Consider the following 26,732-nt stretch of genomic DNA (forward strand, 5'->3'; position numbering starts at 1 on the left):
CTACGAGACTACTCATCTTAAGTAGGCCATGGATTTTGTCTTCTGTTCCCATTTTTCTGTGAGGCCTTGAAAAGCAAAGCTCAATTTCACCTATGGGTTAAATGTTCTCAAGAGAAAAGCTAGCAGCAGCACTCTCCTTATCATTCTAAGTTCTTATTTATATTTACTTCCTGGTCTTAAGAATTTCTTATATTCTTACTAGCTTATTGCTATATTTAAGATTTTTAAAGTACTTAATCCTGAATTTATGGTTGTTTTTGATGGATGGTCAGTACAGATAGCCTGTCACACTTCTGAAATGAAGTCTATTCATACATTCCCCAAAGACTGTTAAGCTTGCCAGTGAAATTGGCATCAGCATAAATGAAATGAGTACAGTATACTTGAAATAGTATGGTATATTCAAATAAATTTTTGTTATATACTTGATTCAAGTAGGTGATAATCTGGATACATTTTGTACTTTTATTTTCAATTTTTAAATTAAATTTTAAATTAAAGTTGTCTAAGTATAAAATTCAACATTTCTTACAAAAGGTGTTCTTCCATACTTACAGTGTAACCTTGCATTGAGATGATTAAGGGACTGTAGGATCTTTTGTTCTTCAGCTGATAGTGAACAGATGTTAAATTGCTGGGTTTTATTTAAAGTCAGATTTGATTTCTGTAGCTGCTTGCTATTCATGAGAGTTAGAATTTCATCCTCAGGCACTGAAGCTTTCACTAGATTTTCAGCCATCAAAAATTCAGAAGTACTGCCTGAAACTATAGAAACTTTACATTAACTATTCTTTGATCCCTTTTTGTCTTGGGATTAGCCCTTATACATACTTAACTGACATATATCTGTATGTATTCATTTCACAAACAGAAACCTAGTAAATCTTTTGTTACTTTGCATTTTATTCACCAGGATTTCTATAGCTACAATTTTCCCATCTCTAATTAAAAAAAAAGTACTCAAAATGATGGCAGTGAGTAATAATTTCTAGAGTGTTACCTGAACTAAGGAAAAAATACATTATGTATATGTAGATTATTTCTGTTTTGCTTTTGTTCATTCATTGGTAGCTCAAGGAGAAGGTGAAGTAGATTGTCTTTATAATAGTGATTATGATGAGTTATAAATAAGAGTAAGAGAAAAGGAACCTATGGAAATTTTAGAAAATTAGATGATCAACTGTACAGAATTGAAAGTCTAGAAACTGACCAAATTCAATAAAAGAACATATGATCAAAAAAGTATCAAAGACTTGAGAGAAGGGAAAGATGACTCAATAAATTAGTTTGTTGTTTATAAAATGATCAATTTGGAGTATCATTTCACATGATCTATTTAAACAAATTCCAAAGACATTAAATTTAATGAATCAAACCATTAAAATAATCTAGAGGAAAAGAAACATTTCTAATTTTCTGCATTGGGAAATTTCTTTGAGTAATGGACAAATCACTAAGAAAAGACTAAAACCATGTTTATTTAAGGTCAGACTTCCCTAATAGATTTTAAATTCTGAAGGCCAAGACTTTTGTATGTTTTGTTAATTATTGTATATCCAAAATATTTAGTTGCAGGCAGGAAATTGGCTCTCAATAATTATTTATTGAATGAAAAAGTGTAAAGTAAGTCTTCTATATGTAAAAATAAAACATAAGTGGAACAAAATGCACATACTAAGGTGGTAAAAACATTTGTAAATAACATAAGGATCAGAATCCTTGATATTTAGAGTTTGCAGAAATGATTAAGAAAATACTAAAACTCCAATATTTACAGGGAAAAAGAATATGAAGAAATAATTCATCAAAATAAATATACAGAGCTTCCCTGGTGGTGTAGTGGTTGAGAGTCCACCTGCCAATGCAGGGGACACGGGTTCGTGCCCCGGTCCGGGAAGATCCCACATGCCTCAGAGTGGCAAGGCCCATGAGACATGACCCTGAGCCTGCGCGTCTGGAGCCTGTGCTCTGCAACGGGAGAGGCCACAACAGTGAGAGGCCCACGTACCACAAAAAAAAAAAAAAAGAAAGAAAAAAATATAAACAATTAAGCCTATTATTAATAAAAGATATAATAATAAAAACTAATAATATATCATTTCTTTGTCTGTCTTATAAGTAAATAAAAGAAGTGACTCTACCTCAAGTTGGCATATACCCCAGAAGAATTTTGAATAATACTTTTTGGGAAAATACTATAGGAATATGTATAAAAACCTCTAACAATGTTTATTTCCTTTGATCCAGTACTCATTTAATACAGAGTTTCATTCAACAAATATTAATTGGGTGCCAATTAACACCAAGTACTATAATTTTAATTCTGGGAATCTAAATATGGAAATAATTGAAAAGTCTGAAAAAACAATGTAGATAGATGTTCAGTACATTATTATTTAGAATAAATAAAAAACTGGCAACAATCTAAATGTGCAGGGTGAGGAGAACTCAGGTCCCCAAATGGTCATTTAACAGTCATGTGATATGTAAGTACTTGGGAAAATATGTATAAGAACAACAAAAAGAAATCATTGGGAACAAAGCTAAGAGGAAAATATTTAAACTAAAACATACATTCTTCAATATTCGAAGTAGCCCTTGTGGTTTGTTTTGGCTCACTTGAACTTAGCTGGACACTTTGTCCAAAATTCTATAAAAATAGAATATTGAATCCGAATATAATTCCATATTTAAAATTAATGATATATTGACTTAACAGACTTTTACTTGCTGTTTATATTTTCAGCTACCTCTGTTCATATAATATATATTTTCTTTTTTTTGGAGCAGAAATCAAGAATTACAGGAATAAGACCTTTCTATGATGCCTAAAGATTAGAAAAACGTTTTATGTAGATTTTGGTAAATTTTCAGATTGCAATATTGTCTTGGACATTTGAAAGAAGGAAGTAAGTTGGGTGGCAATCATAAGTGCTAACTAAAGGAAAGGTAAAAAATTACCTTAAGGCTGGTTTATCCTTGTGAGGGTAAGTCACAATTATCGATAGTAGCCAAAAGCCTCTGATTATGGCTAATGCCAAGGACAAGTAAGTGTCTTAGGTGACAAAACTTAAAACAGAAATAGCTGCCTCGATGTTGCACAGTACTGGGAAATGAAAAATATCAGAGCACGGGCAATTAGCACTCCCATTCAATACTATGAGTGATACCAACTCTCCTTCCTTGGATATGGTCTACTTTGATTCTTTACCCCCATTCTGTTCCACTCTTAAGAACTGACTGTTTCTCTTAGATAAAATTACCTGGCTATGACTATACCTAGCTTTTGTTCAGTCTAATTTGAGGAGTAACCGATGCAGGTTTCTTCAAGAGCCCTGCTTCGATAGCTCTCATAGCCTTGCCTAAACTCCATTATAGACTTGAGACAACCTGGCCTGAGACCCTGGCACAAAGTGGCAATTGTGATTTATCTGTCTTTCACTGACCTCTTTTAGATTCTCTCCACGTAGAAGTAGTGGCTGGGAAAAAATCCATTTTGATAAAATATATTTCCTAATACAAAGTGACAGGGCCAGTGCTATAGTAACTGAATGCTTGTTTAAGCTCTTGAGTAAAAACAAAATCAAACCCAACCCAAAACCAAATATCAAAACAAAACAAGGATGAAAAAAAAATAAACTTCAAAGCTTTGTTTTGATTCAGGAACACTGACCTATTTTAAAGCTAACAAGACTTCGGTAGATGTATAAGTGGTGTGTGAGTGGAAGATGTGTATTATGTGAAAGTGGAAGTGAAGCTTCTGGAAAGAATAGAAATGGACTCTAAAGACAGCAAGATAGAATGCAAAGGAGCAAGACACAGAAGAACAGAATAAGACACAGAAAAATAAAGATGAATTTAGAAAGGGTACTAATAATGGCATTTAAAATTTAATTTGTTCAATTTTTGTTATAACAACTACACATTACTTTTAAATTTAATATACATTAATAAAAATAAAGAAAAAATAAAGATAAAATTTGTTCACTTTGTAGATTTTGAGATGTTTGATGTGGACAACATGGAAATTAAAAAGGAAGGACTTAGGCATTATTCTATTTGTAATCAGGAAGTTATGTTTGTAATTAAGTTTGTTATTAAACAGTAAAAATATATTGGTAATGAGACAACTATATTTACATAAATAAAAAACTAAATGACTTGTTTTGCTGATAAAATTAAATCACTGTTGATAATTCTTCATATCAATAATCATCTATATAAAAATCAGTAGTTTTTACAGTATACAAATAATAGGACCCTCAACCTTTGATGTGGAGTATAAATTCTTCATAAAACACTCCATTTCAAGTTCTATTAGAAAACAGAAGTGGTATTTAAGGTAGAAAGTTCAAGTGAAATGCTATTCACTTATCCATCTAGATTTTTTAATATTTGTAAATTTTATTGATTGATTGATTGATTTATGGCTGCATTGGGTCTTCATTGCTGCATGCAGGCTTTCTTTAATTGCATCGAGCTGGGGCTTCTCTTCATTGCGGTGAGTGGGCTTCCCATTGCAGTGGCTTCTCTTGTTGCACAGCATGGGATCTAGGTGTGTGGGCTTCAGTAGTTGCAGCACTCAGCCTCAGCAGTTGTGGCTCACAGGCTCTAGAGCGCAGGCTCAGTAGTTGTGGCACACGGGCTGAGTTGCTCTGCAGCATGTGGGATCTTCCCAGACCAGGGCTCGAACGCATGTCTGCTGCATTGGTAGGCAGATTCTGAACCACTGCACCAACAGGGAAGTCCCCAATTTTTTAATATTTTAAATTTAACCCTTGGATCTGCTAGACCTCCAGAAAATGTCATATTTAGGTCAAATTTACTTAGCTCTCACAGAATTACATCCACTAATTTTTAAATCAGCATTATTATGCTTTTGACCTTTATTGAAGATCTCTATTTGAAACAGCACATGAAATTCCTTATTTATTTGTTGTTGACTGTTAATAGGGATATATCTATTATGAACTTCAAGGTCCCCAATAGAGGATTCTCAATGGAAAATGTCTTTTAATACAGTATACCTCATATGAAATCATTTTTGATATCCCCTGACAACTATGCAACACCTTATTTTCCTTCTTGCCATGTCTTCCAGGAAGCTTAGATACCAACAAGATATTTAAACACATGGAACTATATTAGTCTTCATGGTAAGCATAATTGCTTCCTGTTTCCATAGTTCTAATTTACTTTTCTTTTTTTTTTCATTTTTAACGTATATTTAAATAACTGTTGTGAATAACCAGTTTATTCCCAGAGCTGAGTATAAATAATAACAAGTAAAATAATGTGATTTCCTAAAGTTAGTTTAAAATATGCATTAGTAACTGATCACTTAGGCTAACTAGAATATAGCATATTAGTACAGTGCAGTAAGCCCCTAGCATAGAGTCTGGGCTGTTTCACAATGGCTTTGAGAAGAAAAAGAAATAAAAGGAATCCAAATTGGAAAAGAAGAAGTAAAGCTGTCACTGTTTGCAGATGACATGATACTATATAGAGAGAATCCTAAAGATGCTACCAGAAAACTACTAGAGTTAATCAATGAATTTGGTAAAGTAACAGGATACAAAATTAATGCACAGAAATCTCTGGCATTCCTATACACTAATGATGAAAAATCTGAAAGTGAAACTAAGAAGACACTACCATTTATCATTGCAACAAAAAGAATAAAATAGCTAGGAATAAACCTACCTAAGGAGACAAAAGACCTGTATGCAGAAAATTATAAGACACTGATGAAAGAAATTAAAGATGATACAAATAGATGGAGAGATATACCATGATCTTGGATTGGAAGAATCAACATTGTGAAAATGACTCTACTACCCAAAACAATCTACAGATTCAATGCAATCCCTATCAAACTACCACTGGCATTTTTCACGGAATTAGAACAAAAAATTTTATAATTTGTATGGAAACACAAAAGACCCCGAATAGCCAAAGCAATCTTGAGAACGAAAAATGGAGCTGGAGGAATCAGGCTCCCTGACTTCAGACTATACTACAAAGCTACAGTAATCAAGATAGTGTGGTACTGGCACAAAACCAGAAAGATAGATCAATGGAACAGGATAGAAAGCCCAGAGATAAACCCATGCACATATGTTCACCTTATCTTTGATAAAGGAAGCAAGAATATACAGTGGAGAAAAGACAGCCTCTTCAATAAGTGGTGCTGGGAAAACTGGACAGGGACATGTAAAAGTATGAGATTAGAACACTCCTTAACACCATACACAAAAATAAACTCAAAATGGATTCGAGACCTAATGTAAGGCCAGACACTATCAAACTCTTAGAGGAAAACATAGGCAGAACACTCTATGACATAAATCATAGCAAGATCCTTTTTGACCCACTTCCTAGAGAAATGGAAATAAAAACAAAAATAAACAAATGGGACTTAATGAAACTTAAAAGCTTTTTCACAGCAAAGGAAACCATAAACAAGACCAAAAGCCAACCCTCAGAATGGGAGAAAATATTTGTAAATGAAGCAATGGACAAAGTATTAATCTCCAAAATTTACAAGCAGCTCATGTAGCTCAATATCAAAAAAACAAACAACCCTATCCAAAAATGGGCAGAAGACCTAAATAGACATTTCTCCAAAGAAGGTATACAGATTGCCAACAAACACATGAAAGAATGCTCAACATCATTAATCATTAGAGAAATGCAAATCAAAACTGCAATGAGATATCATCTCACGCTGGTCAGAATGGCCATCATCAAAAAATCTACAAATGGGCTCCCCTGGTGGTGCAGTGTTTTAGAGTCCGCCTGCCGATGCAGGGGACATGGGTTTGTGCCCCAGTCTGGGAAGATCCCACATGCTGTGGAGTGGCTAGGCCCGTGAGTCATGGCCACTGAGCCTGCGTGTCCGGAGCCTGTGCTCTGCAACGGGAGAGGCCCCAACAATGAGAGGCCCACGTACTGCAAAAACAAAAACAAAAACAAAAAAAAACCAAAAAAAATCTACAAGCAATAAATGCTGGAGCGGGTGTGGAGAAAAGGGAACCCTCTTGCATTGTTGGTGGGAATGTAAATTGATACAGCCACTATGGAGAACAGTATGGAGGTTCCTTAGAAAACTAAAAATAGAACTACCATACGACCCAGCAATCCCACTACTAGGCATATACCCTGAGAAAACCATAATTCAAAAAGAGTCATGTACCAAAATGTTCATTGCAGCTCTATTTACAACAGCCAGGACATGGAAGCAACCTAAGTGTCCATCAACAGATGAATGGATAAAGAAGATGTGGCACATATATAGAATGGAATATTACTCAGCCGTAAAAAGAAACGAAATGGAGTTATTTGTAGTGAGGTGGATGGACCTAGAGTCTGTCATACAGAGTGAAGTAAGTCAGCAAGAGAAAAACAAATACTGTATGCTAACACATATATATGGAATCTAAGGAAAAAAAAAAAGGTCATGAAGAACCTAGGGGCAAGACGGGAATAAAGACACAGACCTACTAGAGAATGGACTTGAGGATATGGGGAGGGGGAAGGGTAAGCTGTGACAAAGTGAGAGAGTGGCATGGACATATATACACTACCAAATGTAAAATAGGTAGCTAGTGGGAAGCAGCTGCATAGCACAGGGAGATCAGCTCCGTGCTTTGTGACCACCTAGAGGGGTGGGATAGGGAGGGTGAGAAAGAGGGAGATGCAAGAAGAGATATGGGAACATATGTATAGGTATAACTGATTCACTTTGTTATAAAGCAGAAACTAACAGACCATTGTAAAGCAATTATACTCCAGTAAAGTTTTTTTTTTTTTTTTGCGGTACGTGGGCCTCTCAGTTTTGTGGCCTCTCCTGTTGCAGAGCACAGGCTCCAGACGCACAGGCTCAGCGGCCATGGCTCATGGGCCCAGCCGCTACACGGCATATGGGATCTTCTCGGACCGGGGCATGAACCTGTGTCCCCTGCATCGGCAGGCGGACTCTCAACGACTGCACCACCAGGGAAGCCCCAATAAAGATGTTTAAAAAAAAAAAAAAAAGAACGGCTTCACAGCGGTTATGTTTAAGCTTAGTCTTAAGGGAGAAATAGGTCCCAAATAAAAGGATCTTTGAGTTGAAAGGAACACTTTGTTCTAAAGCACAAAGTAACAGTGACACAGAGTTTAAGATTCTTGGGGCTGAAAGATGGAAAATTCAATTAGTCTGGGACATATAATATGAATATACATGTAAGCACGCAAATGTCATGGGAATTACATGGGAGTGTGTATATGTGCTTTTGTGATATGAGTTCAGGTAGGAAAAAATAATACAAATATTTTTAGCCCTGAAATTAAGTACTGAAAGAACATGAGTGCTGTATCTAATTTTTGTTACCATAGCTAATATACATGTATATTTTCTCTACATAACTATACATATATAGCTATACACATACACTATAAGTAAATATTTATATCTATATAACAACAAAGACACAAAAGCTTTCAACTTTCAAGAAAGTTGGCTAGTAATTGAACACCTGAGCTTTTAGAGTAAGAAATAATAACATAATTCTGGCTAATGTGTTGAGCACTTGTAATTGCCCAGGCATTGTTCTAAACTATAGACACTATTATCATCACTATATTTACAGATAAAGAAATTAAGGCACAGGAGACGGTTAGTAACTTGCCCAAGGGCAAAGAGCCAGTAAAGAGCAAAGCTGGGATTTAGCTCCAAACAGTGTTTAAAATCTAGAATTCTAGCTCTTACCCTCTGTGTTAGTAACTTTCATTCTGACTTGACTGTGTCTCATAGAAAGATATTTTGCATTGTGAATTAGGATGTACACATAGTTTTGTGAAACATACTTACTCTTATATAATGCCCTCTGGTAGTTTCTATTCTAACATTCTACAATTATATTTCATTAAAAAATCCTGGTCACTACTAATTAAATCAATTTTGTAATCCACTAATGAATCATGACCAGTAGTTTAAAAAGTACTGTATTATGTTTATTCTCACCTATATGGGAATGCTAAACATGTTAAATGATATATATGCTAAATGTTATAGTTTATAGTGAGATCATTTGGGCAGTATAAAATTTTTATACTGTTTTGTATGTATTTATATGTTTTGTATGCTTGGAATTGTCTTCCCCTAAACCTTACAAAGTCTCTATCTTTCTATTTTTGAACAGCTTTAAAAATATCTTAAAAAGTGAAAATTAACTTGGCCACATGACTGCTGTATCAATAATTTTTCCCTTCCTTTAGCCCTGTTCATAAATCTTCTGGAGGCAAGATCTACCAATACTTTTGTACTTCCTTTATTTGTAGCATAATTATTTTTGATTGTTCTTTGTGTAGATGTTCAGTTTTGTGGATTATAGACTGATCCCAGGAACAGATACAAGTTTATGCTTAAAACTGTTCCATTCACATACATGCACTTAAATACTATTTACTAATTTATATAATAGCTGACAACCTTGGTATTTTTGCAAAAATAATATAGCTTGTAATGGCATCTCTGGCCAAATTTCTAGTCTCAATGAAAATTCTAAGTATGATAGTTTTACTACCAAATCTCAAAATAATGCTACTAATCTTTAGTAAAGTATTACTTTATTTTTTTTTTTGGGGGGGTACGCGGGCCTCTCACTGTTGTGGCCTCTCCCGTTGTGGAGCACAGGCTCCGGACGCACAGGCTCAGCGGCCATGGCTCATGGGCCCAGCTGCTCCGCGGCATGTGGGATCTTCCCGGACCAGGGCACGAACCCGCGATCCCTGCATCGGCAGGCGAACTCTCAACCACTGCGCCACCAGGGAAGCCCAAGTATTATATATTTTAAAATTTGCAATCTTCTTAATTATAAACTAGGGAAAATTCTGGAGACATTCACGGAATTATAGCTTTGGAAGAGATCTTAGACATTAACTAGTTCAACCTCTTACTCATAGATCTAAATCACTCAGAGGTGAACTTGAATGCTTAGTGATGGGGAGCCACTACCCCATGTGGTGCCCTCCTCAGTTGTTGTTGGTTTTAGCTCAAACACTTACTTATGTTGAGCTGAAAACATCCTTGCACTTTTTACCACTTCATTTATTTCTGTTTTCTCCTTCTTTTACATAATAAACCTTCAAACATTTGTACAGAGCTATCATGTCTCTTAGGCTTGAGCTCCTTTAATTGGTCATCAGACTGAACCCCTCCTTCCAGAGTCGTGGCTCACCCCAATTTTTTATATGCAGGCCTTAAAATATATAGCCTAAAATAATGTAGAGTATAACAGTACTTCCAAAGATCTGGTTATTATAGCCTAAAATTATATTAAGTTTTTAACAGCTACAGTAAACTTTTTTTTTTGTTTAGTTTTGTTTGAATTTTTTCTTTTCTTTAAAGAACAGTCGTCAAGATGGATATCTTTCTTCTTCTGTAAAATTAAAAGAAAAAAACCCCCAACTAAATAGATACAAGCAAAATGCAAAACAAACAAAAAACAAACAAACAAAAAAAGAACCACATTAAAATGTGTGAGTTTTGGGCTTCCCTGATGGTGCAGTGGTTGAGAGTCCGCTGCTGATGCAGGGGACACGGGTTCATGTCCCGGTCCGGGAAGATCCCACATGCCACGGAGGGGCTGGGCCCGTGATCCATGGCCGTTGAGCCTGCACGTCCAGAGCCTGTGGACTGCAATGGGAGAGGCCACAGCAGTGAGAGGCCCGCAAAAAAAAAAAAAAAAAGTGTGAGTTTTATTCACTAAGAAGAGACAAACTACAAATCACAAATTGGCAGAAAATATATGCAACACATATAAATGATGCAGAATCCTAGAGTATACAAAGAACTTTTATCAATAAGGGAAACACCTTCCCGCCCCAGAATCCAAGAGCAGACATTCCACAAAAGAGGCAATGCAAATAGTGCATAAACATATGAAAAATGCTCAGTTCATTAGTAACCAGGGCAATGCAAATTGTTATAATTAGACACCATTTCTCACCCATATGATTGAAAACATTAAAAAGTCTGATTATCGGAGTTTTGGTGAGCATGTAGTAAAGGGGACTTTCATATATTGCTCTGGAAAATAAGTTGGCATTACCTATTGAAATACACTTAACCTACTTAAAAATACACATACTCTATGACCCAGCAACATGTTTATCAGTAGATGTGCAAAACTGTTCCCAGAAGCATTATTCATAAAAGCAAGAAACTGAAAGCAGCCCAATGCCCAGTAATAGGAGAATGAAAACTTTTTGTAGAATACAGCAATTTAAATGAAATGTAATACAAAATGAATACAAATGAAGTACAGCTAAACTAATGAATAATGTATCCAAAAAATAAAAATCTATTGAAAAAAGCATCATAGATGTATATAGATGAAATGGCTCCATTTATATGAGTTACAAAACTAGGCAAAACTAAACAATATACTGTTTGAGATACATTTTACACATGGTAAAATTATAAAGAAAAGCATAGAATAATTAACACAATTCTACATAGTGTCACTTTGTAAGATAGGAAGGGGATGCAATTAAGGAGAGGCATATGAGATTTCAACAATACTAGTGATTTTCTATTTCTGAAACTGGGCATTGGGCACAGGGTTCTTTTATTATTAGTCTTTAACTTGTTCTTGTACATTATGTACATTATTTGTATGTAAGATATATTTCTCAATTGAGAAACTTTAAAAAGTATATTGAGTGCAAATACATGACTATATTATCTCTGGTAAACCAAACTTTATTAGTTTTGGTTTATCATTTCAGTTAGTAAAGATGATTTTAAATCTTCATGCCATTCTTCATTTTATTAATGACTTCCTTTGTTACCCTGTACTTTCCACAAACTGTATAGATGAACGTACTATTTTTTAAAATGTATATCACTGAAAAATCTAGTTATTCAGCGTTTTAAAAATTAAATTAATTTATATTCTCCAGCTTTATTGAAATATTGACAATATAGCAGTTTGTTTACAAGTTATACAATGTGATTAGTAGATATACATATATATTTCAAAATAATCACCACAATAAGGTTATCTCCATCTCCTCACAGAGAGAGTTTTTTTTTTTTTTTAAAACAAGCATAATAGCTAAGTAATTAAGAGAACAGATGCTAGAGAAAGAATGCCTGCATTTTAATCCTGGCTCTGCCATTTATACTAGTTATGTGATTTACACAAGTTATTAGCCCTCTCACTGCTTCAGTTTCCTCATTTATAAAATGGGGGTAATATTATTTACTCACAGAGTTATTGAGAGAATTAAATTTGTTTCCATATGTAAAGTGCTCAGAATAGTGACTGGCACACAGTAGATGCTATCTAATTTTTACCTAAAATAATTTGCTTCAGTGTCCCTGATTACATTTCTGATTCCATGAAAACTAGATTTATTCTAAGGTAAGAACACTGGAGCTGCAATACAAAATCCTGGCTTTGTTTTGAACTACCTGTCATCTTGAGCTATATAATCTCACTGTTGTGTGTGTCAATTTCCTCATCCATAAAATATGGGAGTTAAGCTCAGTTGCACCTTTGATCTTTTCTAGCAATCAAATTTTTGATTCCTTGAAGGTACTTTTAATACTTCCTAGAAAAGAAAAAAAATACATTCTTTCTGAAACCAGGTTTCAAAGTATTTGATATGCCAACATCATTTGGCTTTTTAAAAAGGTGAAGTATAACCACCTATACAAACATGCGCAAATTATAAGTATACAGGTTATGTAGACACACCCAGATTGCACAGACACCCACTGAAAAAGCTTTCCTTATAACCTATTTCCATATACCCCTAGCCATAGTTGTACCTATTCTTCAACCTGATAGAAATGGAATATAATATGCATTTTAGTGACTGGCTTCTTTTGCACAATATCATGGTGATTCATCCATGTTATTGTTTCTTAGCAGTGGCCGATTCATTTTTTATTACGGTATTTCTCTGAATGAATAAATTTCACTTTATATATTGTAGTGTTGAAGAACATTTGTGATAATTCTAGATTATGGCTATAAAGCTGCTAAAGTTTTAGAACTTTAGAAAGTTCTTGTACATGTCTTCTGTTTTACATATGAATGAATTTCTGACAAACACACACACACACACACACACACACACACACATCTCTTGGTCTGAATTCCCAGGTCAAAGGATATGCATATATTCAAATTTAGTAGACGTTGAGTTTCCAGGTGTTACACATCTTTGTTAATACTTAGTATTGTATTTTAAAAATTTTAGCTGTTCTGATAACGTGTGTGTAGTTGTATCTAATTGTTTTAATGTGAATTTTTTTGAGGACTGAAGCTGAGATCTTTCTATGTTTATTGACCATTTGGCTATCCTCCTTTATGAGAAGCTAATTCAAATATTTTGCCTTTAAAATAAATCGGTGTGATGGTCTTTTTGATGTGTCACCTGTCTACAGTCCCCAGTTATTCAATCAAACACTAATGTGTTGCTGTGAAGGTATTTTGTAGATGTTATTAAAGTCTATAATCAGTTTGCTTTAAATAAAGGGGATTATCCTAGATAATCTTTGTGTACCTGAGTCAATCAATACAAAGGCCTCAAAAGCAAGCTTTCTTGAGAGAATACAAAATTCTGCCTGTGAATGGCAGCTTTCATCTATTCCTATGAGTTCCTGCCTTTCCTCCTGGCCTGCCCTAAAAATTTCAGACTTGCCTAGATACCCCCCTCCCCCCACTCCACACACATTTATGTAAGGCAACCTATTGCACTAAATCTTAATATATCTTACTGGTTCTGTTTCTCTGGTTCAAACCTGACTGATATAATTAGGTTGTCTTTTTCTTACTGATTGTAGGAGTTCTTTATAGATTCTGGATATGAGCTCTTTGTTGGTATTATGCAGTATAACTATCTTCTTTCACTCTATAGTTTGCTTTTGTAATATCTTAATGGTGTTTTGGATGAAAAAGGTTCAATCTTCTCCTTAATGGTTAGTGCTTTTTACGTCTGTGTAAAAAATCCCTGCCCGTCCCAAAGTCATAAGCATATTCCCTATGTTATCTTCTAGAAACATTTCTTTTTCACTTTCCATATTCATATATACAGTTCACTTGGAATTGATTTTTGTGTATGGTGTGAGGTAAGGGTCATTTTACTAATTCCATATAATCATTCAATTGCCTCAGCACCATTTAATAAAAAGACAAATATTGGGCTTCCCTGGTGGCGCAGTGGTTGAGAGTCTGCCTGCCGATGCAGGGGATGTGTGTTCGTGCCCCAATCCGGGAAGATCCCACATGCTGCAGAGCGGCTGGGCCCATGAGCCATGGCCACTGAGCCTGCGTGTCCGGAGTCTGTGCTCTGCAATGGGAGAGGCCACAACAGTGAGAGGCCTGCGTACCGCAAAAAAAAAAAAAAAAAAAAAAAAAAAAGACAAATATTTTCTATCTGCTATGGAGTACCACCTTTGCCACAAATCAAGCATTCAAATATGTGGGTCTATTTCTAGACTCCATTCTATTCCATTGGTGTAAATATCCTGGTGCAGAAAGCATATTGTAGTCAGAGAGAAGGATGTAAATTAAATTACTGATATTAGAAATAAGTTATTGATGTTGACCTGGTCCAGAGTATGACAAAGGGAACGGGTACTTGAGGCAGAATGGTAGAAAATTCATTAGAGGTGAGAAAGGATTGAGAGAGATCAGGGTGTTGGATTGTTCATTCACATCAATGCTGAATCACCAGTATATTGGCAAAGACTTTTTCAATAAAGAAAGACTGTGAACCAGATGCCAAAGTCCTCTTTCAGGGGAAAAATTACTTGAGAGATCAGGAGTTGGCATAGTTGAATGATTTGGGTCTCATGGGAATAGAGTTTTACTGAGAGTTTTGCTGGAGAGTTCTGGTTATGCTAATGGAGAGCAAGATGCCCTCCACAATTGTCAACTGTGGGTACACTGAGTGTGAGAATAAAAGTGACTTGGCAAATAGGAGAGTAGAAAAAAAATGAATAAATGCTCACTGAACTATAATCCAGTATTAGCAAAGGGTTCATTTGAAATGTTTAATATTTGAATAGTTTTGAAAAAAAAGCTTGAATGACTGAACATACAAAGATGTTCAGTAATGTAATACTGAACAGATGTAATCCTGTTAGTATTAGATTTTCCAAGTATAATTACAGTATTAAGAAGTATAAACATACAAAACAGAGTGGTACTGGCACAAAAACAGACACATAGAACAATGGAACAGAATAGAGAGCCCAGAAATAAACCCATGCACTTATGGTCTATTAACCTACTTCAAAGGAGGCAAGAATGTACAATGGAGAAAAGACAGTCTCTTCCATAAGTGGCGCTGGGAAAACTGGACTGCTACATGTGAAAGAATGAAATTAGAACATTCTCTAACACTGTATACAAAAATAAAATCAAAATGGATTAAAGACCTAAATGTAAGACTGGAAACTCTTAGAAGAAAACATAGGCATAACACCCTTGACAGAAATCATTGCAATATTTTTTTGGCTTTGTCTCCTAAAGCAAAGGAAATAAGAGCAAAAATAAACAAATGGAATCTAATTAAACTTAAAAGCTTTTGCACAGCAAAGGAAACCATCAACAAAATGAAAAGACAACCTCATGAATGGGAGAAAATACTTGTAAATGATATGACCAATAAGGGGTTAATATCTAAAATATATAAGTAGCTCATACAACTCAACAGCAAAAAAACAAAAAACCCAATAAAAAAAAATAAAAAGTAAAAACAAGCAGAAGACCTGCACAAATATTTTTCCAAAGAAGACATATGGATAGCCAACAGGCATATGAAAAAATGCTCAACGTCACTTTAGAATTAGTAGAGAAATGCACATCAAAACCACAATGAGGGCTTCCCTGGTGGCGCAGTGGTTGAGAGTCCGCCTGCCGATTCAGAGGACAGGGGTTTGTGCCCCGGTCTGGGAAGATCCCACATGCCGTGGAGTGGCTGGGCCTGTGAGCCATGGCCGCTGAGCCTGCACGTCCGGAGCCTGTGCTCCGCAACGAGAGAGGCCACAACAATGAGAGGCCCGTGTACCGCAAAAACAAAACAAAACAAAAACAAACAAACAAACAAAAAACCACAATGAAGTATCACCTCACACCTGTCAGAATGCCTATCACCGAAAAGTCTACAAATAACAAATGTTGGAGAGGATGTGGAGAAAAGGGAACCCTCATACACTGTTGGTGGGAATGTAAATTGGTGCAGTCACTATGGAAAACAGCATGAAGGTTCTTCAAAAAACTAAAAATAGAACTACTTTCACTCCTCGATATATATCTGATGAAAGTGAAGACACTAATTTGAAAAGCTACTTGCACCCCAATGTTCATAGCTGCATTATTTACAATATCCAGGATATGGAAGCAATGCACAATGGAATATTACTCAGCCACAAAAAAGAATGAGATTCTGCCATTTGTAATAACATGGATGGACCTAGAGAGTATTATAATTAGTGAAATAAGCCAGAGGGAGAAAGTCAAATACTCTATGTTATCATTTATATGCAGAATCTAAAAAATAAAACAAATGAATCTATATAACAAAACAGACTCACAGATGTAGAGACAAACTAGTGGTTTGAGGGAAGAGGGAATGGGGGAGAGGTAAGACAGGGGTATGGAATTAAGAGATACAAACTACTATGTATAAAATAGATAAGCAACAAGGATATATTGTACAGCACAGGAAAATATAGCCATCATTTTCAATAACTTTAAATAAAGCATAATCTATAAAAATATTGAATCACTATGATGTACACCTGAAACTAATATATTGTAAATCAACTGTACTTCAATAAAAGCAAAACAATGAACAAAAAAATAAGTATAGACATATATAACAATTTCAATATTTCTATCTCTTTAAAAACATGGCAAAAAATGTTAAAATTCATTACATTTTCCAGTGTTCCTCATACAAAGACTCCTAAGAACTACTACCTACTTTGGTTAAATGTTAGAAAAATATTGGTGTTTTAGATTATATATATATATATATATATATATATATATTTTTTTTTTCTTTTATCAGAGAAGGAGATCATAATTTTCATATGTTGCCCTTTTATGCTTGAGCTATTGGGAAACTATATTTCCTAATATTTTCCTCATACAAAGACTCCTAAGAACTACTACCTACTTTGGTTAAATGTTAGAAAAATATTGGTGTTTTAGATTATATATATATATATATAGATATATATTTTTTTCTTTTATCAGAGAAGGAGATCATAATTTTCATATGTTGCCCTTTTATGCTTGAGCTATTGGGAAACTATATTTCCTAATATTTTTCCTGATCAGCTCAGACTCCGATATATGTTTACTTAATAATTATATTTATTACATAGTTTTAGTAGAAAAACTATGGGACTTGGAGCCATAGATATTTGAATGAAAGTACCATTTTTGCTATTTCCTAGCTCTTGACCTTGGGCAATTCTATTTCCTTCTTTGCAAAATGGGGTTTTAAAAAATACTTATTTGTCAGGGTTGCCGTGAGGTTTAAATGAGACAATAATTGTAAAGCACTTAGCACTATAACTGGCACAGAGTAGGAATTCAAAAAAGGCAACCATCATAATTTATTTACCATAATTTCCTTTAAAATATCAAATTTACATGATGCTTTCATTTTCTGAAAGGAGTGTGAAAACTGAAGTTACATTGTGAGTGGCTGGATAAAAAGAAAATGAAACCTTTAGTGAGAGAAATAATAGTTAAAAATCTAGGTTTAGATTAAGGTCTTTGCATTTAGCTTCCCATCTGCTAATCTGGCTTGTGTCCATTCAATTCAAGAAAAGACTGGGTGCCTACTAAGTGCCAGGCACTGTTAAAACCTGGGGATAAGGTGAAGAATTACAAAAATAGTCCCTTGTCCTTAAAATCTCATGGTCTAATTGAAGAAGGCTTTAAATAGTTTAAAATTAAACTAACTCCCTCATTATATCCTCTTTATATTTATTCATACCTTTGGGAGAAGAAAAGAGTTGCTTTTCTGATGTTTCCCAAGTCTTATCTATTTCTGAATAGGCAATTGATTTCTACTGGTAGGAAAATTTATGGGCCTATACTCCATTCCCTTAGAGGAAAGTAGCTTCATGAGGCGTCAACCAGCTACTAAGGGCAAAGGTATAATATAGAGAATTTATTTTAAAAAATGTTTAAAGGAATGCTATCATTTTTTCTCCATATGAAGCCCTACATACATAACAGATAAAAGTAAAGTTGCCACTCTTTTGGAAAGAGAATGAGAGGGGTAGGCACACCTATTATTAGTTTATAACAATTAAATTTAACAAACATTTTAAAGAAGAATAAAGAAAAGTATTATAATCACATTTATTCACCGATTTAGAATAATTTAAACAACATTTTTTCACTGTGCTTACTTTGACAGAAATTTTGACTGTAATATTGGGGTAATAACAGAATGATATGGGACAAGAATAAAACCACATTCTTTGTCTTCCCTCTTAAACTAACAAGAAAAGTCATGGAAAAAATGGAGGTTGGCAAAAGTTTCTAGTTTTAGTTGAGCAAAGGTTGGGTCATTCGCTTAAAAGCAATAGCTACTAGATAGACAAGGGTACAATATTAAGGGTGATAAGTTATTTCTATAAAGCTGTTATTATTTAATATTAATATCTTATAAGGTGCACATTGCCATATCTCAATGAGAAAGTTCACATGAATTTAAAAAGTTGTACTTTTTACCTATAAAAATATATAAATTTATTCTTACCAGCAGCCTTTTCATTTTGACCCAGAATACTATGCTGTATTTTCCACAAGGGAACAAATTCTTCTTTAGTAGTTTTAAGAGTCACAGAGGAATGACTTTCTTCATATGTTGGACATCTTTGGGTGTAATATAATATCCCATCTTGCTGGGCAACCATTTGATTGCCATTTGAATGATTTATTTTTGCTAAAGTTTGGCACTCAGAAGAACAATATGGTAGAGATGGCATCACAGTGACTAAGTCAGGACAAACATGAGAGTGGAAGACTACTTTCTTGATTCCACTGATTTAACTTGTGTTCTGTTGGAAGCACGTTTTGAATGAACAGTCACTTGTACTGATGTTTTGAGAATTTTCAGGCATTACAGATTAATACTGAGATACTTGTATATTTTTACCAATTCTAATATTTAATTGAGATTTAGGAGGAGGATGAGGTACAATTAATTTACCCTGAGCTTGTAAAAATGTGTTGGCTTTGCTCACAGACTGTGGTCGAATAACAGCGCCTTTTCTGTTCGTATATATAAAGTCTGATTGGACTTTAGCAGATCTTGTTCTTCTAATTACTTTTGCTCCACCCTTTTGTGGATTAGTTTTCTGAGTTTTAGAACCACCACTATTTACAGGGGATTTACTTTCCTCTTCTTTTGAGTCTGGCCAGGCTTGTTTAGCAATGTTATAACCTGAAGGTATAAAACAGTTCAAAGGCACATGGTCTATTCCAGATCCTCCTAAAGCAGTGACATTTTCAGAGATAAAATCATCCTTGGGCTTTTTCTTATCAGCAGAATTCACAGAAGAAGCAGGAATAATACTAGTTATGTTGCTGGCAGCAACACTTTTAGTTTGAATGTGGAATGGTTGAGACCACTGTTGAGTTATTCCTATTCTATTTTTCAGTGAATGATTATCTTCAACATTTTTTTCTGTATCCTCAGTTTCATCAAACCATTTCAGTTTTTTAATAGTCTTTGGAATTTCTGCACTTTTCCCTTTTTCTTTTGTTAATTCAATACTGTCTCTGATATCTGTTGCTTTTTGATTTCCTAACTTAAAGCCTTGGTTTGTAACTAGTGCCTTAAAATAATCATGTTTGTATTTAGATTCTTTCTTTAAAATACTTTTAAGAAACCTCACACCATTTCTCTCATGAATATCGCATTTCATTTTCTTGTGGTGACCAACTAAGTCACAATTAGAAATTATACTATATAATGATGTTGTTGCTTCAGCTATAAAAGCTTTTGAGTCAGAGTTGTAAGGTATACAGCCAGCTTGAAAATTATCTGAAAATAAAGACAACTCTTCCTCATTACAGTTAAAATAGCTTATCTTTTCATCTTTAATGTCTTTTATTTCCCCTAACTTATCAGAACACTGCACTGGGTCGATTTCTTTTATATGTATACTGTTTTTTGGTAAAGGCCTAGCTGATTGTGTATTCGATGGCAAAACTAAAGATGTTGCCACAGGTACAAATGAAGTGGGAACTGAAGTAGTTCTATTTTCTTGAGTCAATTCAGAATATTTCTCTTGGTCTGAAATTGTTGCCATTTCCTGGGTTGGAGAATCTGGAGTGGCCTGGGCTTTGCTGAACTTAAATGTTGGGCTCTCAGTAACTAATGGTCTCTCCCTTTTGAATGCTCCAGAAGTGGTGTCAGTTGTCCTCATAGAACTAGTTTCAGAGGTCTCTTTGCTTTTTTTATCTTTTACAAATATGGGTGGGCTATATACAAAGGCTACTAAATTGTTAGCAGTATTTGTGGCTCTTTCCACAGTTCTACTCAGAGCAGATGAATTTTGTTCTTCACCATTAAGACATTTAAGTGAAGGTAGAACATTAGATTTACTTAAAATATCTGAGAAATGTGTGACAGTCTGAGTGTTCGGATCATCTAAATTTATAAGCCAATTATTTATATATTGAGTTTTAGAGAATGACAGCTTATCTTCATCAAAGCAACTTAGATTAGTTGATTGTAGATTTGCAGATTTGAGGGAAATAGAATTCTGCTGCTGGATTGATGTGGAAGGCTCCTTATTAAGTGTTAAATATATTTCTTCACATTCCCCAGCCTCAAGACTGTCTATACTTGAGAGGGTTTCAGAATTTGTTATCTGATTAACTTCATCACAAAATTTCTGAAAGAAAAAAAAGAACATTGTTCTATAGCTTAGAAACTTTTAAGTGCCAAAATTAATGATTCAACACACCATTGTTACTGAGCCCAATTCTATTTGGCATATAAAATAGAGTAGTATGAATATAAACCGTATAGGTATATAAATAATCTATATCCCTGGAGCAGTCCTCAGAGTGAAAAAGAGGGAGCCAACAAAGACTTACAATAAAGTGTGTTTGCCTTAATTTCTTCACCTTAAAGTATTGATAATTACTTAATTATCCTAGCCATAGTTATAGCTTTAAAAATAATTTTGCTGTTGCTATTCCATTCAGAGAATAGAGTTTCTTGAAGATTTCATAACGGCATGTGAAATTCTGAAAAATACTTATTTACAAATGGTATTTTTTTCCTGAAACCTTCACTGGACTTGAACGAGGCTCCTAAAAGCTCTATGACTCTAATATGAGCTTCCTATTGTTAAGGCTACATATTTTTATAAAAGTTAATCTCATGGTGTGTATAATAAGAGTTCTCAACTCTGGCTGCATATTAGAACCACATAAGAAGCTTTGTAAAAACATGCCGGGTCCTGCTGATTGAATACTTGGATGGGGTCCAGGTACTGGTTGTATTATTATTATTTTTAAATTCCCCAGGTAACTCTAATGTGGATTTAGGATTGATTTTAATGACTCGTTTTTGGAGATTTAGCACAGTAATAATTTCTATGAATTCCTTACATGTTCTCATCACTACTTCAATGAAATTTCATGGAAATTATCCGTTTTTAATAAAATTTCATGATCACTTCAAAGTATAGTCAATGTTTAAAACTATTTCTAATTTCTCACATTTATAACATATGTTTAGAATGCATTAATCTGTATCACATATGTAGAAATAAATTCAAGAAGATTTTAAATTGTTAATCTAGTCAAGAAGTTAAACGGACTAAAAGAAAATTAGTTCCTTTAAAATTTTACACAAATTTTAGAAAATTTAAATATTTTGGTATTAAACAAAAATTTATTATTTTTCTAGCCTCCCAAATAAACTGAGAAACCAATGAAATCAGTTACAGATAAAGTATTTTAGTTTGTATAGTTCATGCTTATTGATATACTATTGTGAAATGTTTTGAAAATGATTCATAAGAGTTTGTTATTACTAGCATTTACTTCCTGCCTGTCACATCATTCAGTACTGTGATATCTTTTTAAAGAGATGGTCACTCAACCTAACTAGAACAAATCAAAGCACAGCTTCTTCAGTGCCTGTTTTTGGAATTGAGTTATATTAATTGATAATGAGGTTCCTAAAAGCTCTATGACTCTAATATGAATTTCTTTGAGATTGCAGCTAATGAGATATAGAAATCTGGGTTAGAAGGTCCTTCTAGCTGTAAGTGTGAGGTTCACGGCTTTAAGATTTCTCTTTGTCTAGGTCTGTGATGGCTTCATTTCCCAAAGCACCTCAGAAGAAGTTCAGCAACTACTGATTTCACTAAATTATACTATTTTTTCCCTCAGAATTTTTCATACACTAAACAGTGAAACATGATCAGCTTCAAGTTTAGCTTGTGTTACTGATATAAACTGTACTAGACTTAACATGCCTTGTGTTTTAGTTTTCAAATCAACTTTATTGAGATATACTTATCTACAATAAAATGCACTCATTTAAAATGTATAGTTCGATAGGTTTTGACAAATTATTTACCCATAACCATCATACTGAAATATTTTAGAACCTTCCCATCTGTTGAAATTTCTCTCATGCTTCTTTGTAGTCAATACTTACCCATTAACAACCACTAATCTGTTTTTTGTCACTATAGATCTGAGTTTTCATCTGTTATCATTTTCATTCTGCCTGAAAAATTTCTGGGAGTATTTCTTATAGTGCAGATACTGGTGTAATATAGTGGTGTGCAGCTGATGTTTGTTTGAAAATGCCTATTTTTGCCTTCATTTTAGAAGGACATTTTAGTTAGATATAGATTATAAGTTGGTCGTATTTTTTCTTTCTCAGAACTTTAAAACTATTGTTTCACTGTCTTCTGGCTTGAAATTAGTATGGTCCATCTTATCTTTGTTCACCTGCACGTAATACATCTTTTCCCCCCTCTAACTTAATCTAATTTTCATGTGCTTTTGTGAGAGGTGTGTGTGCACATGTACATGGGTGCACACTTATCCTTCTTGAAGTTTGTTGAGCTTCTTTGATTTGTGGATTTATAGTTTCATCAAGTTTGAAACATTTTCAGCCACTGTTTTCTTTAAAGATTCCCTCTCCCCTTTGTGAGATTTAAATTAAATGTATGTTAGATTTAGATATTGTCCCTCAGGTCACTAACATTTTGTTATATATTTTTTCCGTCTTTTTTCTCCCAATGCTTGAGTTTGGATGATTTCGATCCACTGATCTTTTTGTCTATAATGCCTGCTCTGTTAAGTCCATCCAGTGTAATTTTAATCTCAGATAATATGTTTTCAGATCTAGAAGTTCTATTTGGTTCTTCCAAAAATTTCATTTTCATTATGTTCATTTTTCTTTAATTCCTTGAAAATATTTAAAAAGTTATTTTAAATTCTTGCCTGATAATTCTGTTATCTCTGTCATTTATGTGTCTGATTATATTGGCTAATATTTCTCCTGGTTATAGGCCATAAAGGTTTCTGCTTTTTCACATGTCTAGTAAACTCTGATTGAGTGTTGGACGTTGTGAACATTATGCTATATGTTTAGATTTCAATCTTCTTTAAGAAAGGGTTGGGTATTTTTTTTTTTTGAAAGGTAGTTGGAATACCAGTGGAATTTTTTTAGACTTGTCCAGAGGACATGTACAGGTAAAAAGCTCATGTGATGATAGGGCTTACCTCATTTGTTTCCCTTTCTTTTCGTGATCATATCTTATACTACCTGTTCTATACTGTCTAAAAATAATTGTTTCATATTAGTTATTCAGAATTATAGTTGTTTATGGCAGGAAAGCACTTCATCATAGCCAGAAGAAGTCTTCTGCTTCGCTTTTCTAGTCTTGCCACAATTGCTTAGTTATTGGATAAATTAGGCCAAGGTTATGAATTTAATCTTGATATCAGCCTACTAAGAATCTCATAACTGTGTAATTACTCATAAAAAATAAAGTGCATGAACATTTCAGGAAATTTAGTATGAACTCCATACTCATTTGTGAGAAAAACCAAAGTAAATACCATATTAGAGTCAGAATAGAGACACCATTTCTAGCTAATTGTGCCATATTTTCATTAAGAACCTAATGTCCATATGTATTATAACTTTCAAGTTGCTTTTTATAATCCAGTCTTTAATAATGTTACTTATATTACATTATACTTTCAAATAGCTTTCATGTTTTTCAGAAAATAGCATCCATAAAGCATATTTTTCTAAATATGAGAGATGGAAAAATAAGAATAAAAGCAGAGAGAAAATGGAGTAAAAGGTTAAACAAATATTAAAAACTTATTTCACTAGTATCTGTGATGAATTTGTGCTGATTCATCCAAACATACCCTTGGCTAGTGGTCTACATTTCTTTAGTGGAGAACACTGCAAAAATGGGAGAGAATTATTGCTAGATATTAAAATATTAATAATGTATTTAGAGTTTCATACTTGCAAACTGCTTAGATGCTGATCTTCTAGGAGTTTCTGAGTTTCCTCCAGTTTAAGCTGGAATGCATCTTTGTTAGTAGTCAAGTTTGCCTTGCTGTTTTCCTTCATTTCTTTATCACAATTGATTTTGGATAGGAGATGTTTCTGATGCTTGTGATCATTTTTCGACAATGATGAAGGCAAGGAATTATCTATAACTCTGTGAACCATACATAAAAAATGTTTAGTACATTTAAATAAAGTTATCATACATATAACATATTCATATGTATGTGTGTGTGTGTGTGTGTGTGTGTGTGTCCAGATAATCACATATAAGGATATTGGAGAAATATATAGACATATTAGAATGGGAATTTCAAGGAGTCAACAGTAGAATAAAAATGTATGTGAGATTACAGTGCCAATAAAGCACTCCATCTTCATGTAAGAATATCCAATTATTCATGGCTTTGATTATTAAATCCTATTCCTCTATCTATTGCTTGGGATAGATATAGAAGTAATTCCTGTAGATGTATGGAGTTAGTCCTCAGTTCTTTAAGAGAATTCCTATCTGGATAATGATATGCTGCATACCCTTCAAGTTCTGAGTTGATGTCATGGATGGTAGGTATCCCTATAACCCTAATAGAGTTGGTTGAGATTCAAGCAGATAGAAAATAAAATTTCTTGTTAGGGTAGACAGGAATTTCCATCTAACTTTACTAGGTTTGGAAGCTTGGATTTTATTGTAAGGAGGAGGAGAGTGTACATATTTGTTTCCAGTTGTACTACAAATATAAGCATGGTTTTCATGCCACAGAGGGGGGTACCTTTATTTTTAGTGTGTTAAAGTGCCATCTGCAAATTATTAGTAGATGACATCATCTTTTAGAATTTTGCATCTTCTGGAAACTTATAGCATGTAACATTTCAATATATGTACAAAGTGAAAAGAAAAGAACAAAGGAAGAATCTTTTTTTGGGGGGTGAAGTATATCAAATAGCTGACTGCTGTTGCATTAGGGCCAGTAGTGTGAATCCCAAGGGTATTTATTCCCAATTCATTGGAATTATTCCCAGTTCAATAAGGATTCAAATGTTTTGGAAGGTGACACATGGCCACATGTGACATATAACTATCTCCAATACCTATATATATCTTTCTTTGGACAGATTGGAATAGTAAAAGTCAATGATTACTAGATTCCTGACTATCATTTTGTGACCACAGAGGGTCAAAAAAGAGCAAAAAGAGCACAAGAGCAAAAAGGTACCTAACACAAGTTCCTGAACACTAAGAATATGTTTCTCTCTCTCACTTTTAGGTTTCCTACTCTTACATATTCCTTCCCCTTCAGTCACCCCTCCCAAATGAAATATTGCTAAATCTACAAAGTATCTAATAAACTAAATTTATTTACCTTTAAAGTTGTTGTCTGTCAACTTTTTCTTCTCTATTTTTTTCTTCTCTACTCCACTTCTCCTCTCTTCTCTATTTTCAATTCGTGAGGAGGATTGAAGGAATGGATAGGAATAAAAGGAGATGGGGAGGTAGAAAGAGAGGAAGAGTGAAGCATGGGGGGAAAGGAAGAAGAAATCATAAAGGAAGAAGAAACAGGAGGAATTGGAGATGGGAAATCTAAATTTGCTGGAGACAAATACAGAAAGGGAGATGAATGCAAAGGAGAGGAAAAAAGAGGGATAAATGAAAGAGGTAAGAATGGAGAGGTAGAAGAGGAAGGTGAAGGAGAGGAAAAAACAGATGAAGAGGAAGAAAACTGTATAGAGGATGAAGAAGAGGATATGGAAGTAGAAGGAGATGAAGACAAAGAAGAGGATGGAGAATGACAGGGAGGTGGATGGGAGAAAACTGATGTAGGTGGATGATCTACAAAGGCCTGGGGCAGATTTGACAATGTTATGGTTTGTGGGACAGATTGCTGGACTGACTGAAAATGAACTAAGCTAGCAGGATGTTCAGGCAATGGAGTGATAGAAGAAAGAGTGGGGATTGGTTGATGAGGGGGATGACTGGACAAACAGGAAGGCTTCAAAACAGGGAAACCTTCCAAAGGGTTTGGGGAAACAATCAGTTGAGCTGGAAGGGAACGATGAACGAGGGCCGGCATTAGAGTGGTTGGGGTAGAACGTTATGCTGGAAGGAAATGTTTGGGTCTGAAAGT

The 26,732-nt window shown here is 34.3% G+C and overlaps 1 protein-coding gene across 1 annotated transcript in view; it reads right to left on the reverse strand.

Moving 5' to 3' along the window:
• The window catches only part of CEP126 (centrosomal protein 126), a gene marked incomplete at both ends in the record, with an annotated part of 112,556 nt that overhangs the window by 12,977 nt on the left and 72,847 nt on the right, over positions 1-26,732 (reverse strand). The window contains 8 exon segments of the mRNA XM_081240665.1: positions 556-765; positions 2,575-2,650; positions 17,865-17,887; positions 18,793-19,046; positions 19,048-19,120; positions 19,123-19,162; positions 19,166-20,938; positions 24,565-24,763. Of these exon segments, the coding sequence (XP_081096791.1) occupies positions 556-765; positions 2,575-2,650; positions 17,865-17,887; positions 18,793-19,046; positions 19,048-19,120; positions 19,123-19,162; positions 19,166-20,938; positions 24,565-24,763 (2,648 nt within the window).

Source organism: Mesoplodon bidens (assembly GCF_964165515.1).
Source record: "Mesoplodon bidens genome assembly, chromosome: 7".
NCBI lineage: Eukaryota > Metazoa > Chordata > Mammalia > Artiodactyla > Ziphiidae > Mesoplodon > Mesoplodon bidens.